Raw genomic sequence first — 16,032 nt, 5'->3', positions numbered from 1 at the left:
CTAGAAGCCAGAGGCTGTTTATAAAGGGAGGGAGCGTCTTGTGTCCATCTGGGACAATCCCAAGTGCTGAAAGCTTCTCCACCCTGATCCCAAACATCTCTTTCCCCCTCTCTCTCTCTCTCTCCCTCCATTTTTCTCCCTGCCTTTTTTTGTTTTGCTCCTTCACAATAAGGTGCAAGCGGATAAATTCTGATTTGCCGCCTGGAAATTACATCCAACTTGTTGCATTCATTCTTTTTTTTTTCTTTTTTTTTTACAGACTCTTGCTGCAAACTTTCATTTTCATCTTCTGGTTTCTTTGTTTTCTTTGTCACTCTTTCCTCTTTGCCTGCTGCTCTGTATCTGTAACGGCAGGGATGCTTCATGCTGTTGCTCCTAACAACATGAAAAACACAAGCAGTTTTTCCGTCCATCTTTGTGTCCACCATATTCCTTTAGTTCCTGCAGGCAGTGAAATGGCAGTGGCAAGTGAAATCCGTATTTTTGTGTAATTTGAACTATAAATAGTTTCCCTTTTATCTGATAGTTTGATCTCCCACAATCCTTCTGACACGGGAGAGTAAAGCTCTGGGATTTGTCTCTTGTCTTTAACGTCTTATATAAAAAACAAGTTCTAAGAAGCTGTAGCTTGTCAAATACTTTATGTTTCCTTGCAGTTCAGTGGCTAATATTATTAGCCAAATGCTATTGTAATGTCCCAGAGGAGAGATGAAGGCAGCTGGATAACGAAGCAGCCAAAGAGCTGAGATCACGTAAAGAAATAATCGTTAACTAGATATACTGAACACACCATCACCACAAACACACTACAAGCCTGAAGGAGATACTTTAAACATGTTCTCCTCCTCCTCTTCATCATCATCAACTTCATCATCATCATCATCATCCTCTTTGATCAGCATTTGCTGATTTCTTCACATTTTCTTAGCCAGAAATAATAATAATAGCCCTATCTGCTCTCCCTTTGTCTAGCCTGCCTGGCCACCCTCCTTCTCCTCTTCCTCCTCCTCTTCCTCTTCCCTCCCTCCCTGCCTTCCTCCCTCTGCGCTGCCTGTGTATCCAGCGATAAGGGGACAGCGACGGTAGCACTTCCTCTCGCCACAGGAAGCAGGAAGTGTTGATTTCCACCGCAGCCTAACTCTGCACTCGACCCGCTGGGATCACCATTTAAATGCGAGCAGCACGCACTCTCAGCCATGCGTGCATGCAGGCTGTGGGATACAGACACATGAGTGCATGTGTTGTGTGCGTGTGTGTGTGTGTGTGTGTGTGTCTTCATACAATGTCTCCACTATATATTTGCTACCTGATGGTTTTCATGGGAAAGCACCTGGAGAGCAGTGCACTCTGTGTGTCTTTGACCTCAGGGTTGGTCTCGCAGGTCAGAGGATGATTGGCTAATTACTCCTGTAATCACAGCAAATGTTTTGTTATCACCCACTTTGGCCACGCAGACCTGGGGAGGCGCTGTTGAGCTTAAAAAAACACAAACAACCATTCATCAGCTAATGGATTCCAGTTATACCGCAGGGTGGGAGGGCTCGGTGTGAGGCTGACATGAAGAGAAAGTGGGGGAAGACAAAAAAAACAGGCAAGAAATGATACCTGAGGGTTTTTTTTTTTTTTTCCTATGAGAGAGACAAACTCCATTTTCTAGTCAAATTAAGATATTTATAATGATGGTGGTTTCTTTGTGTGCGGTTTTCAAATTAGCACTGCTGAAGGAGTGACTTTTATTAATGCGCTTTAATGATATGTTCAGCGTTAACGAAACAAGGCAAAACCGGTAGAAGTGCTGAGAAAAATTTACACAAATTCAGTTGTTCCAAGACGGTGTGAAGAAGATAATCTGTGTCAGCGTGTGACGCATGTGGTCAGAAAAACAAGCTGGAGAAAAACAAGGTTGAAAGTAACGGAGAGGGTTTACAGTGTTATTCTATACACATTATTCTTCTCCAGTCTTTTTCATGCTGGCGTACATTTTTTGTAAAACTATTTTCTCAGCTGTCAGTCTGGTGTTTGTGTAACCTATCTGCTGCTAGCTGCTCATTTGCACTCTTGTATGTTGCGTATGTTGCATGTTTTTAATGGTGTGTTGTGTAATGCAGAGTTTATGTGCTGGACAGTAAAGTCAATCGATCAATCGATCAATCAGTGGATGCCCCTCTATGGTGGAAAATGACAATGGTCCCAAGAGGAGAGGCCGTGTTTCTGTAGTGGCCTCTCTCCGCTGGTTACCAGTGAAGTACAGGAGTTGATTTTAAGATTCTTCATGTTACATCTCTGAACTTCTCGTCCCTTATTCCACCTCCAGGCCCCTCCGAGCCCGCTGACCAATCACTGCTCTTCATTCCAGGGTGGCCTGAATTTGTGGATTTTTATCCAGATATTCTATGTTTTTATTCATTTACTTATATCGTCTTATTCATGTCTTGTTCTTATTTGATTAATCAATGTAAATCTCATAATTTAATCTGTTTGTAAAGCACGTTTGTTGATTTTATACCATACTAATATAACGATATATGATGATTCTAATACTAATATAGCATTATATAATACTATGCTAGAGAAAGCGAACCTTTTTTCAAGAATGTCAAGGGTTTGGCTTCCTGGCTCAGTTTGCACATAAATAATTGTAATGCGTGATGTGCTTGTGGTTTTCCAGGGAAGGCGCTGAGTGTCCCAGTTAATAAATTGATTTAGTAAAGGATGTTTGCTGTGACTTTACCAGCTATTTCTGATGAAGCGAAGTCAACCAGAGAGAGGAAGGAGGAGGGAGAATAATCTATTGAGTATAAAGGGGAAAAAGGAAGGAGGGGAAATTAAAGTGACACCTGTGTGAGTGTGACGGAGGAGTTAGGAAGGAGAGAGCGCAAAGAGGCCAAGAGCAAAACTGAAAGACTACGAAGAAATTTGTGCAAAAGATGTGAGCCTAAACTATGAGCGGGTCAGAGGTCAAGAGGGGTGAGGAGGTCAGAGTGAGCCCAGCAGCTCTACTTAGAACAGGATATCCTGCGAGGAAAAGCCATCTGTCTCTCTTTCGCGTTCCGTCTCTTAAATCCCCGCAGAGGGCAGAGCGGAGAGGAGAGGTGTAACCTTTCACTGAGAACACCAGAGAAAACACACGCCGCCGATGCCAGACGCTTCATTTTCATCAATCACCCGCGGACGGACACAGAGAGAGAGAGAGAGAGAGAGACAGCAGATTTGATGCGTCTCTACCCGACAGGCTGAGCGTGTGAAAAGTGTTTGGCGCTGGGCGATGTGTGATGTTTTCGTCCTGCGCTGCTGTTTGTTGCTGTTTTCATCCCCTCGCCGCAGAGGATCCAACAGCCAAGATAAATTTCCCTGCAGGGACAATGAAGTTTACCTCACTCTATCTTATCTCAGCCAGACAGATAGTGTTTGAAAATGACGAAACATCCCCCTTCAATTTTAATTACAGGCAAGATTAAAATTGATATCAGCCTATTGAGCCCTGCAACAACACTGACATCCAGTTGTGGCTCTAAAGCTTATTGTCATTAAATGTGAGACTACGTTTAGTATTATCCTAAAATGATGTTACATTGGGTTTAGCTTTAGGTTACAGGGTAAACTTAAGGTTTCAGAGTTTCTGTTCCTTTGCTACCTGCCCTGCTGAAGTGTCTTTGAGCAAGGCACTGCTCCCGTGCTCCCCTGCTCCCCTGCTCCAGGCTGGATGGACAAAGTGGAGCAGGTGCTTTTTGACAGGGCGTCTGAGGTCACACAAACTCCTTCTCTGGTTCATTTTGGCACCGGCGAGAACAATAGCTCACAAACCCAAATGCCACCCGCTAATTACGCGAAGATGCCAGAAAGTGTGAGGCTCTTCTGGGAAAAACTGTGGTCTGTGGTGTGTCGAGGCGGAGAACAATCTTATCTAATAACAGAAAATGACCTGAAACGAGATTTTTGGTTTTTGTTGCTTCGTCTGACAGCCAACTTCATTTTCACACGCTGGCATGAAGACAAATGAACAGGGGCCTGCACATTAGATCAGCCTGTTCACTATTCATATCAAACTTGAACATTTTTGCCAAAAACAACCAAATCTCTTTGAATAAATATTGAAATTATGACATTAAATCAACAGATGAAGCAAAAAAACTACACAATTGATTTAATTCCATTTTATTACAAATAGGGTTTTTATTTTGATAGCTTTTGCCATTTGTCTTCCCGTCAGTAAAGAATTTGAAAGTCTTACAGAGAAGTTAATCTGTGTCTTTGAGGAAAACATGTTGGTGACACAGTGACTACACTCACTGGGTTGTTGGTGAACTTGTGTAGCTGATGAACTAACCACTAACTCTGCGAGCAGCAGTCAGTCACAATAATTCCTGCAGCTTCTCTCTGGATTTTTTTTTTCTCTCTATTGTATTTCATTTCATTCGAATGGCTCAAAAGAAGTGAGGATTTGTTTGTGAAACAACCAGGTTTGCCAGACATACTTAGGAGTGAGCAGTAAAATGATTTACCACAAACTGTAAACATCCTTCACAGATTTCCCCCTGATTTCCTGGTCCAGCTTTGACCCACCATGCTTGCCATACTTAGGTTTGATCTCGTCTTTTTTCCTGGACATCTGAGCGGCAACATCAGACTTTGTTGAGGGGGATGTCAGCGCGTTCCCACATCTCAGCAATTACTCCACTGACTATCGTGTTATTGTAACTGAAAGATGTGTGACGGCCAAAACTAAGACAGAATCATCCTTTAAGCACGCGCTCAGTCGGCCTCGGGGCTTGATACTGCCAGAGAAACACGTCCCCGCCAACAGGCTTTGCTTATTTAACAAAAACTGCAATTACATTTGTTTAAAGAAAAGAAAAAAAATAAAAAATCTCCAACGTTGCAGGATGACAGGTTACTAAAACGGTACGGTAAACAGGCTACTTGTGAGTCCATGTGACTTCTGTTTACAAGCCCTGCTTCACTTGTAATTGGGAATCCTGAAGGTAAACAAACGGACGAAGTCACCACCGTGGTTTTGGAAGATATCCGTGGGTGGGGCGGCATCCTGAAAATGTGCAAAAAGATGCAGGAGAACACAACCTGATGAAGATCGACATGATTAATGGTGGGGGTTTTTTTTATTTATTTTTTTTTACTCCTGTCCAGACTTAAATTTAATTTTGGCACAAGAAAAAATACAATTACTTGGAGTTTGTTTCTCATTTTCTACAATCTTCTTAAAGAATGTCCGGCTTCCCTCATCAGCTCGATGTGTCAGACAGAATTTCAGCCTACTAACGTTTCCCTCTTGTGCAACAGTCATGCCAAAATAGTCATTATTCCCTCCCAACACTCAGTCATATACCCAGTCTCATATTCTCACATTCAAGTGCACTCTTAAGTGGGTGATATTTTCCGTACGGGAGTTATTCTTTTTTTTCCTACCGATGGTTTATAGTGACACAAGCGAGAGACATAGAGAGAGACATAGAGAGAGAGAAAAGAGAGAAAGAGATTGAGGGACTGAAACTGAGAGATGGGGAACGAGTGTAGAGCTATTTTTGGCCTGTCTGGGTGTTTCCTACACACACACACACACACACACACACACTCACGCCTCTCAGGCTTGTTGTTGTTCAGAATGGTGGGTGTTAGAAGGGTGAGTTTTGATTTGATTTGACTTTGCGTTTTGAGAGTTCATCTCTTTGTGTGTGTGTGTGTATGTGTCTGTGTGTGTGGGTGTGTATGCTGTTGTTATCTCTGGGATTTTCCTGCGGTTGCTATGGTTTCTTACTGTGTTTTGAACAACTTGCCATAACTCCAAACATCCTCAGGGTGTAAAGGATCCTCCAGCCCTTTATTATACACTCTGCTTGTGTTGTTGCTGGGGCTGACCTCAGTTCACTTTCAATTTAACCAGATCAAATGCCCACAAGAGGCTGTAATTCATTCAGATACGACCATCTTTCAATTTAAGTATCAATCTCCCTCCTCTTGGTTTTGGTTTTGGTGGCACTGCAGCTTCAATGTCATTGTAATATTTACAGTGTGTGACTGATTGGTATCTGTAATATTACTCCTGACATAAACCATAATTAATTATTCTCCTTGCCCCTGGAAAAAAAGTCACAGCACTGTTTTCATTTAACCTTTCAACACTGGTTAGTGATGACTGCACACATGACACCGTTGCTCTGTTGTGGAAAATGTCTGTCAGCGATCTATTGTGTTTCTGTGGACTGCACATGTCACCGAGGCTTTTCAGTGCGGCTGCTCTTTTACAGACACTCGGCTCTGTCTGTCGCTGTTTCACACACACACACACACACACACACACACACACACACACACACACACCATGGAAACATTTTGAACATGCTTGTGTGTCTTTGAAGAGTGTACAGTCTGTAAGGGAATGTGTGATTGTGTCTTGTTTGGGTTTCCATTCATGTTTGCTCAGCCTCTCTGTGGGATGTTTGTATGTATGCATCTGGCTTTTTTTCTTTTTTTTTTCATTTGTGTGTCAAAGACTGAATCACATTCTGAACTTTATGCCAGATGCTGCGTCAGAGCTTAATTTAAAGATGCTAACGTTTTTAAATGTTATATTAAAAAAACAACAACAGATTATGATTATGAAAATGATTAACACGATAAATCGATTCTCAAAGTAGTTGCCAATACATTTTTTTAAAATGGATAAATCTGTTAATTGTTACAATTCTAAAATGATGAACTGAAATATGTAATTTAAATGTAGTTTTAAACAGTCATAGTCATTTTTTTTTTAATACATACAGTATATTAACAACGGATCAGATGACAACCTGCATGTAAAAGAAGCAGCTTGTAGCGATGACACCAGATAACTGTCACTGAGCTCTGCAGCTTTATGAAGCTTTGTGGTCTTTCAGCTCATTGTTTTGGTTTCCAGGACCAGACGTACATGGATGTCCTGAAACACCAAACGAATGCTAATGTCTCCACATGTTTTGAATAGGCAACTGCTAACAAGATTGCCATGTTAACTTAAAAGGTGGCACTTTGTCAGCGTGGTTTTCAGAGCTTGTTTCTGCACCTTCCCAGTGGCCGGAAAACTCAGCCAACCCAAGGAATTGTGTGAATTTCACTTGAATTAAAAGCAGCACTGCTACTTTGCTAAAGTAGGCTAGTTGCCTTTTGATGCACCTATTGTTTTTTTCTCCGTTATGAATCTATTTAGTACATTATTAAGTTTTGTGGCATAAAAACAAAGGGGGGATAACCACCGTTTTCCCAATACAGATTGCAATACCCCACCAGCTAGCTTAAGCTTCATTTATAGCATTTGTCTTGCTTTAGTCGGTGTGTTGATTGTCTTTCTATGACAGGGAAATTGTAGTAATTGTGATAAGTTTGGTCCTAGAGAGCAAAGATCTCCGAGACCGAGTGCAGTTACTGCAAATTATAGCAGCATAATAATGTTTTTACATGATAAATCAGATGCTTAAACAACAGATTCTGGTTCGAACTGTTTGTAGTTACTGTGTTTTGGCTTGGTAGGTCTGCAGCTATGTCTTCAGTGAGTTCAGTCTCTGGAGGCGAACTGTGTAATTTTCCTCAGTTTCAGTATTCTGTGTTTTCAGTGCTTTAAATAACCCCGCAGCCTCCACGTTATCTTCCATGAAGCCGGAGAATCATGCAATTTGACTGTGTACGTGCTGACGTGCAAAGTCTCTGTCCGTCTGTCTGTCTGTCTGTATCTCATGATCATCAACTGACCGCCACAAGACTGAAGCATGAAGCAGACTCTTACTGAACATGGGGAAAAGATTATTTTCTGTAGGATACTGCAGGTGTGAAATTTCTGGCGCTGAGAAAGATTGTTGGCAAAGAGAAACTTTGAGAGGAAAAGAAAACGCTGAGTATAGTGCCACACCCTGATATTCTCTCTCTCTCTCTTTCTCTCTCTCTCTCTCACACATACACACACATGCACACATGAATGCAAGTATGTAACCACACACTAACACATGCCTGCGTGCATACATGAATATCCACATGCACCAAAATAAAAACACACAAATAGAGTTCAAGTTCTTTCCTCCCAAATATTTTCCAGCCTTATTATTTTTACCCTCTTTGTTCTTGTGTTTACTCAGCCCACTAAAGATAATAAGTCTTTTCCTCAGTGTCTACTCCCCCCTCCCCTCCTCATATTACTCTCTGCCTTCATCTTCCTCTCTCCCCCTTTCTCTCTTCATCTCACTCTGGATTCCCCCTGCTTTACCCCCTCTCTTCCTCCTCCTCCTCCTCCTCCTCCCCCCGTCTCCTTCTTGGCTTTCTTTCTTTCCCATCATCCTCCTCTGTTTCTCCCCCTCTCCTCCACTCCTTCCTTTTTTCTTCTCATGCAGCATTCCTCACATTCCTGTTGGCTTCTTAAGGGGAAGGACCCCACTGGCAGACCATGGCCAAACATTATTACAGTGCTCTCAGCCTCTCTCTCTCTCTCTCTGTTTCTCTCATCCTGCCTCTCTTCTTCTTTTACTCTCCATTCAACTTCTCTTATTCCCTTTCTGACTTTCGTCTATTCTTTATCTTCTTAAGTCCTTCACTTCTTCTTTCACTGCCTCATTCCTTGCCTGGAAAACCTCTATCCCCCGCTAATTCCATTGTACAGATAGCGGCTGTAATGCTTGTGCTTTAACTGTGTTAAAAGAGCTTACTGAGACCACTGTGTTTCATAATTAGTGGAAATAAGGGTCATACCCTGCTCTGTTACGTAAAACAGACTCATTCATGTTTATACAAGCGCATGGGCTGCGTTTTTTAACAACGACACACTGTCCGCACATGGGAGATAAAGTATCAGACACACAAATGTTCAGAGGGAAGGCTCCGTGCTCTACACACACACACACACACACACACACACACACACACACACACACACACACACTCACACTCACACAGCCAGGCAGCTCTCGTCTAAGTCTCTGCATCACAAATTAGATTAAATGTTGAAATTTACATTTCAGGATTTGGTTCCACAGACACATTTTGGTACCAAAGAATCACTGGACATAAGAAAACAAGCAAACATAAAATCATTTTCTCCTCCTTTGTGCTTTATGATCGTCATTCTGTGAGTTTTTGCACGTTTTTTTTTTTTTTTTTTTTTGCTTTGTGCAAAGAATTGCTTCTTGTGTCAAATGTTGTGTTGTAGCAGGAGTGCACATCTCTGCAGGTGGGAGGCAACTATGTAGAACACAGTTGACCACATCCTGCCCCGTATAGTACTGACAAAAAAGCTACATACGTCAGACTGGCAGTTTTTAACTGTGTCATTTCAGCACAATTTACTTCTAAAGTATGACTGATCATGTTTCTGAAAACTCATACTGATTCCAACTTTCCTTTTTTTTTTTTTGTTGCACTGAAGCTGTGGTCCTTTAAATTTTCAGCACTGACCACACAGTCTTTATAACTGTGTTGAATTAGCAGGGATTTCCTTTGTATTCGAGGCGCAGAGCAAGGACTCGAGAGTATTCAACTCAAGCTCTCATATATATGGGCGAACTAATATATTTCAGACTGATCTCATTTTGCAGTTACTTCCTACAGTATCACGTGGAGGCTTTTAGAATATATTGAAATTGCACTTTTTTAGTTTAAACTCTCAGTAACAGAGGAGAAGACACTGAAATATTGACCCCATTTCTGTAAAAGAAAGCTCTCTTTAGATAAACTAGATGTTGTTTGTGGAAAATACCAACTGACCAGTGCTGGACTGACATTGTGAGTGTGTGTGTGTGTGTGTGTGTGTGTTATATATGTCTATAATCCTCTCTCTCTGTGGGCGGTTGCCTGCTGCACTGCTTTTCTGTCACCCTGTGGTTTTGTTATTTTCAGCTTGAAACCGGATGTGATTCAGACTGCATGGTAGATTGTGTAATTGAATGGACTAACCACACACATACACACACACACATGTGCACACACACATATACACACATATATGCTTACGCACACACACACACACACACACACACACGCACTTATGTCGATGAACAAAACACACAGTGCAATCACACACACACTCGCACACACACACACATACAGAGTTATGTAGTTCTCAACACCCACACACTGAGGGTTTCTGGGAATGGTGCTGGGTTCCCCCTGTTCACAGAGGCGCCCGAGGGTGAGCGAGCGGACGGTATAGAGCCACCAGCAGTAGACAAATGCGCGCTTCTTAGTTTCAGTATTGGTCTGAAACATCAGTTGTTGACCTGGCTGACACTGAGATCGGAAAAAAGGATAAAACGAACACACGCTTGTGCTCTGTGGAAACAGAGGGACGGTTGAAAGTGGGGAAAAACACTGAGAAGTGCTAGTGAAACTCATAATAAATGTCAGTTTCTGCCTTCTGCCAAAAATTTTTTAAACTGCACTATGCAGATAGAGTTACTGTCAGAAAAGATAAGATAAGAATAGATTTAAAAAAAAAAAAAAAGAAGATAATCCTTATTTTGATTGTGAACATTTTCATTCATGAATGTTTTGGGGTGGGTGGTTTTGTGTTGCAGGAAATTTACAGATTTCTTTTTTATTTTTAATGATGTTAGAGAATTTAGCTTTGCAGAAATGTGTGAATTCATGATTAAACAGAGAAAGAAGTGAGGACTTCTCTCAGGCTGACAGCGCTTTGGTACATGTGACGTGATGCTCTAAGTGATGTGATGTATGTGACTCAGTGTGAGTGTCTGCAAGCAGCAGCAAACAGCGACTTGATTCTAGGAAAAACTTTGGACCGGAGAAACTGAGAAAACGATGGTCCTACGTCACATAAGCTACCACAGTAATGTGTGTGCTGCAGGTGCTTGAACACTGACAGGATGCTCTGCTTCCTCCTACATCCTCCTCAGGGTGCCCCGTGCTAGGTGGTCTTGACAACAGCAGGCGCAGGTTTGTACCTGCAAAACAGAAAATTGTAGAGAATCAACTGAAACCTTATTTAACCATATATATAATATTATATATATATAACATTTTTTACTTCTATAGTACTAATTATGATGTCTATAATGGCTCAACCATGATATGATCATGTTAGCATAAGGCATGCTGAAGGCTACTTTACAGTAGTAAACAGGAAACAGTCATTTAATGACAGTGAATTTATACTTACTGTGGGGATATTGTAACTGTAAAATAAAACACAATAAGTTTTCTGATAGTTGATTACAACAATAACATCGCCCTACAGTCATTCCTGTAACACTGAAGTATTACTGAAGTTTCAGTAAATTATCGCAGGAAGTCAAATCCTCAACAATTATTTATTGTTCATTTTAAACAGTAACAGGTATACTGTCTTATTCACAGCGTGCTCAGGGACTGTGCATGGTGCACCATGGTAACGGGAATCATAATGGCCTTTTTCCATATAGTAGGAATATCCGCGGTGAGCAACCATCTGGTTTTCCACATCTAATCGAACGGTTTTCCGAGTGTTGTCAGACGAGATGTTGAAGGTTCATCAGGAGAAACTCTCAGCTTTTCAGCTCTTTTACCAATCCTCTTTTTGCAATATGTAGAACTGATCTGCTGACCAAACAGCGCTGTGTACACCAGTCACTAACAATATTACAGAACCATAGGTGTGTTTTGTTTCGTAACAGGCTTGTATTAGCTTTGATTCTATACGGATTTCATCTTTAATCCTACAGCACATGCACCAAGTACAGCTTTAATCTCCTGGAGATCACAACTCTACATGCTTTAGGCCACTCAGTGAATTCAAAGTACAGTAGAGAGTAAAACTATTTGTACAATCAGCTCAGCGACATATGACATGGTTCTTTGGCCCTTGGTAACTATTCCAAACATTTCCCCCTAATGAGAACCTTTTCAACCGGAGTGAAGGAGTCTCATCAGAGTCATTTCTCCGTTGACACTACAGATTTATCACAAAGAAATTTAATGTGGCCGTCAATAAAATGTTGTTGAAGATGATCTCACCGAATGGAAGCCTTTAAGTGTTTAAGTTTATCATGAAAAATGATATTGCAGTGGTGTTAAATGTGTTTAAAAGGACTGACTCCGTCATGAGATCACACTTGAAAGCTCTCGTGAAAAGACTGTTGGCCGCTACTTAACAAACTGTAACATATGTTATTAGTCAACAGGCTGCGTCAGAGTATCTCATCTACTGATCTCCTCCTCAGTGAAAGTCTCATGTTATTCTGTCCAGTTATTTATATGTATATTTAAACAAAAACAAAAAAAAAATCTAAATTTGTTCCATGTTTTAGGAGTCGCCTACATTTAATTTGAGATAAGTTCAGTCATACTAGAACCAAAACAGGAAGTCCAAATGAAAAAGGAAATCAAATGAAGTTCCAGAGAAGATTTTTGTTTCCTGAGAAAATGTTTGTGGTTTTATGCAAGAACGTGCACAACACCAAATAATAATTGGTTCAGTGCTATTATGCTTTTATTAGACAATAACTGGAGCTCAACTGGTGCATGGATATATTTCTTGTCCCCTCCTATACACAAGAGTGGGAACCAATCTGAACAGAGACTTCAATGCGGATACATTATGTCATGTACTGTGTGTTAGAAGCACAGGAAGCAATACAGGATAAATAATGGCAGTGTATTGCAAACCAGATCATTGCAAGTCAGTATTGTATATGATGCATTTGATTTTAGCTGGCAGACACGTGCTTCATCTTGAGGAGTCACGTGTTGATCTAAACGCTGTTTCACCCTGACGAGACAAGAAAAACATAATGACGAGGCTCTGTATTTTTTTTGGAAACATTTACTCATGAAATCATTTAAATGTGAACTATCATTCATATCACTTGTGGAAAGTTTAGAGCTTAAAAAACACAGGAAGTTGAATCTAAGTGAAATTTAACTGACTCACATTTTTAATGGGGACATTCTGAGTCGGGGTGTTCCAGGCCCCGGGAAGCACATCCCTCTGTTTGGTGCTACAACAGCGCTGGTTTATAATGGTTCTTGACAGCAGATGGTGCCACAGTGTAGTAGGGGTGGTGGTGGTGGTGGTGGTGGTGGTAGGGGGGGGCATTACTTTATTTGACGCAAAGTCTCCAGGCCGTGGAGACAAAGTTAAAGACTGATGTAGAAGTTATGAGGAACCAAGCGCGGATTGGCTGCAGCGTGCGCCCAATGAAAGTCAGGCGGTGCAGGAAAACAATAGTCCTGAAGGTCCGTGTGAAGTCAAGGCTATTTTTGGTGGGACCCGCCTTGCCTGCTATTTCTGTCAGCAGGAGAACGGAGGGGAGGGGGCAGGACTGGAGGGGCCGGACTTTCTTTTTTCTGCAACTTGCCTCCGATAAGTCTCGTTTCTTTTCCTCCTCTTCTGCACTGTCTTCGCTGACAACACCAGCGGATCTCTCCATCACCTCCCGTCGGGGTTGTTTTTTTTTTTTCGCTCTTGTTGAGCGCGCCACACTCCTCTCCATATTAGCTGGATTTTAAATTCAAGTGCTTCGGACTCGGGCTGCGTCAAGAGGCTGTTAGGTGTTAACGGGTTCTGTCGTGCAAGGTAGGCGACACTGGTGGTGACAAAGGTCTGAACGAAGTGAAATAAATGTCCTTTACTTCTTAAAAGTGCAGTTTTTCATATCGGAGTTTTGAATTGCGCAGGAAAGAAACGGTGCTAAGCTACCTGCGCAGGTGTTTGTTTGTTTTAATTGCTCACGAGCGCTCAAAAGTGCGTCAAAACTTTATCATACAGTAAACTGAAGAACACAGCATTTCTATACAGTTCATTAAACAGAATATTTATCATATGTTTTTGTTTTCATGGTTATTTCATCGCTGTTGTTGTCGCTGTTTTATCACAGACACCAGGTTCCTAAAAGGATATTATAGAAACAGGCGAACAGATAGATCTGTGGTCAGGCAGGATAAAGTCACTCTAACACAGAGCGCTGTTGACACTGAGGAAATATCTCATTTCTTCCTGAACACAAACATGAAACTGTTTGATCTCTGTGAGCCACAAACTTTGAATTCTTATCAGCTATTTCTGAGATATTATTCAAATATGTATTTATTTATTTTTCATTTTTGTCCCTTGTGTGTTGGACCCTATGAGGTTTTTTGCTGCTGAACAGATGTTGGCCAGCATTGGAGTTCAGCAGCCACACACACACACACACACACACACACACTCAAAGATTATTTAAGATTATTTATTGGAAAGAGTTTTTAAAGGCACTACTTACTGACTTCTGTTTCATTTGAGTCTGTTTTATTTTCCTGCTGCTATGCACATTTTGTGATATTTATATCCAGATATGGGTCACAAATTAGACCTGACAGGCGGGTGTTACATCACAGGAAAAAGCTCAGATGGTGCCCAGCCACACCCATCAGGTGGCCAGGTTCTGCTCACACAAACCTTTAAGGAGCATTAAGTCATCTCTGACTTTTATTTGCCTCTGTTGGCTGCCAGCAGGAATTGCAACAACTTCTCTGGAACAGATTAGGGTGGCCTGCTACTGACATGTTAACGTCTGAAAGGAGAAGTTTAGATAAGAAAAACATGCCATTCTTACCTGCGTTATTCATTCGTTATTGTTGTTGTGTATGAGCTGCATTTCACTCATTTATCTTTCTCTTTTACATCCGCAGATGGAATCAGCTCCTCTGGGAACATCATAAAGACAAACAGACACGACAACGTATTTCATACAGTGGCAGGTAGGACTTTTAAATCTTTTAAAGAAACTCTACTAAATACTGACTTAATAAGTAGTTGTGTTGTGGGTCGGTTACATTTTACACAAACTTGTTAAAGTTAGGCCACGGCCGCCCATCTGCTCCGAAACATTCATGTGGAAAAATGCTGCCAGTCTACAGTCAACCAACCCCCTCAGGACTACATCTTGTCCTTTTTACAGCACACACACACACACACACACACACACACAAGCACATTACACACTTTGGGTGACAGCAGTTTTTCCAGTGCAGCGTACAGAATGATCTAATCTGTTTGACTCTCAGAAAACTGCAGTGAAGTACAGAACAGGTGTTGGCCTAGTTGGAGAGACGCACTCGAGGCCGCTGTGTTTTTCATGTGTGGGTTTAGAAATGTGGTTTTTGCTGCAGGTCAAGTGTAGTGCGTGTGTGCAAAAACATGTGAAAGGTAACGTTCGCGTGCCGTGTTCAACATATTGTAACGCTGAAAAAAAAAAACAAACATCCAGTTGCAAGTTTTTTTAAATGTCAGTTTTAACTAGAGTTGCTGGAAATGTAAGAATCTGCCAGTGGGGCCAATACGTGGCACAGTTGTAGGATTCACTTCACTTTTTTCAATTTCACTTCCATGATTGTGTCATCAACATCTGAAATTATCCAAACGTATCTCCTACCAGCGATTTCCACTGATATTGTAGCGTTTTCTGAGCGTGGTCGTGGTTAGACGACGAAAACACCGGCAGTGACTGTATGATGCAGGATGTGAACTTGAGTCAACTCTTTATACTTAATAAAATATAAAAGACTTAGATGGGCTTGTTAGAATTTCAGAAACATCACCGCAGCTCAGTTTGGCTCGTGCTGACTCACAGGGGAAACGCTCAAACATCGCTTCTTCAGCCGGAGGTTAAAATGTATTTGATGCACTGCTCCACTCGTCAGAAACAAAGTCACCCGGCTGTTTCTTTGTCTCCTGCCTTTTTAGTTTAGATTAGCATTCTCCACTGTGAAGCATGGCTGTGTGATCACACTGTGTAGGATTACAATGCATGACTCTCTGAATGGAAGCCGGGTCTCGCTGTGCCAGGCTCCGCTGACTGTATGCTAACCAAGGAGCCACTATGTGCCCTGTGTATGTATGTGTGTGTGTGTGTGTGAGTGTGTGTGTGTGTGTGTCTGTGGAAAAACCCAGTGAGGTCATGGCCGTGGCTGCAGGGTCTGGTTACATGTGTGTTGTCCACACAGGGCAACTGACACTGGCTCTCTCTCCTTTGTCTTCCTCTCTAATCTCTCTGTCTTTACCCACATGTAACTTCACATTAAAGC

The 16,032-nt window shown here is 41.6% G+C and overlaps 1 protein-coding gene across 1 annotated transcript in view; it reads left to right on the top strand.

Moving 5' to 3' along the window:
- Nucleotides 1-16,032, top strand: part of hdac7 (histone deacetylase 7) — a 56,387-nt gene that overhangs the window by 1,260 nt on the left and 39,095 nt on the right. The window contains exon 2 of the mRNA XM_022757487.1: nt 14,638-14,706. Within this exon, the coding sequence (XP_022613208.1) occupies nt 14,638-14,706 (69 nt within the window). The remainder of the gene's footprint in view (nt 1-14,637; nt 14,707-16,032) is intronic.

Source organism: Seriola dumerili, unplaced genomic scaffold (genome assembly GCF_002260705.1).
Source record: "Seriola dumerili isolate Sdu_G_001 unplaced genomic scaffold, Sdu_1.0 BDQW01000278.1, whole genome shotgun sequence".
NCBI lineage: Eukaryota > Metazoa > Chordata > Actinopteri > Carangiformes > Carangidae > Seriola > Seriola dumerili.
Note: the sequence above shows the minus strand (reverse complement) of the source record. Positions and strands in the feature narration are given on the sequence as shown.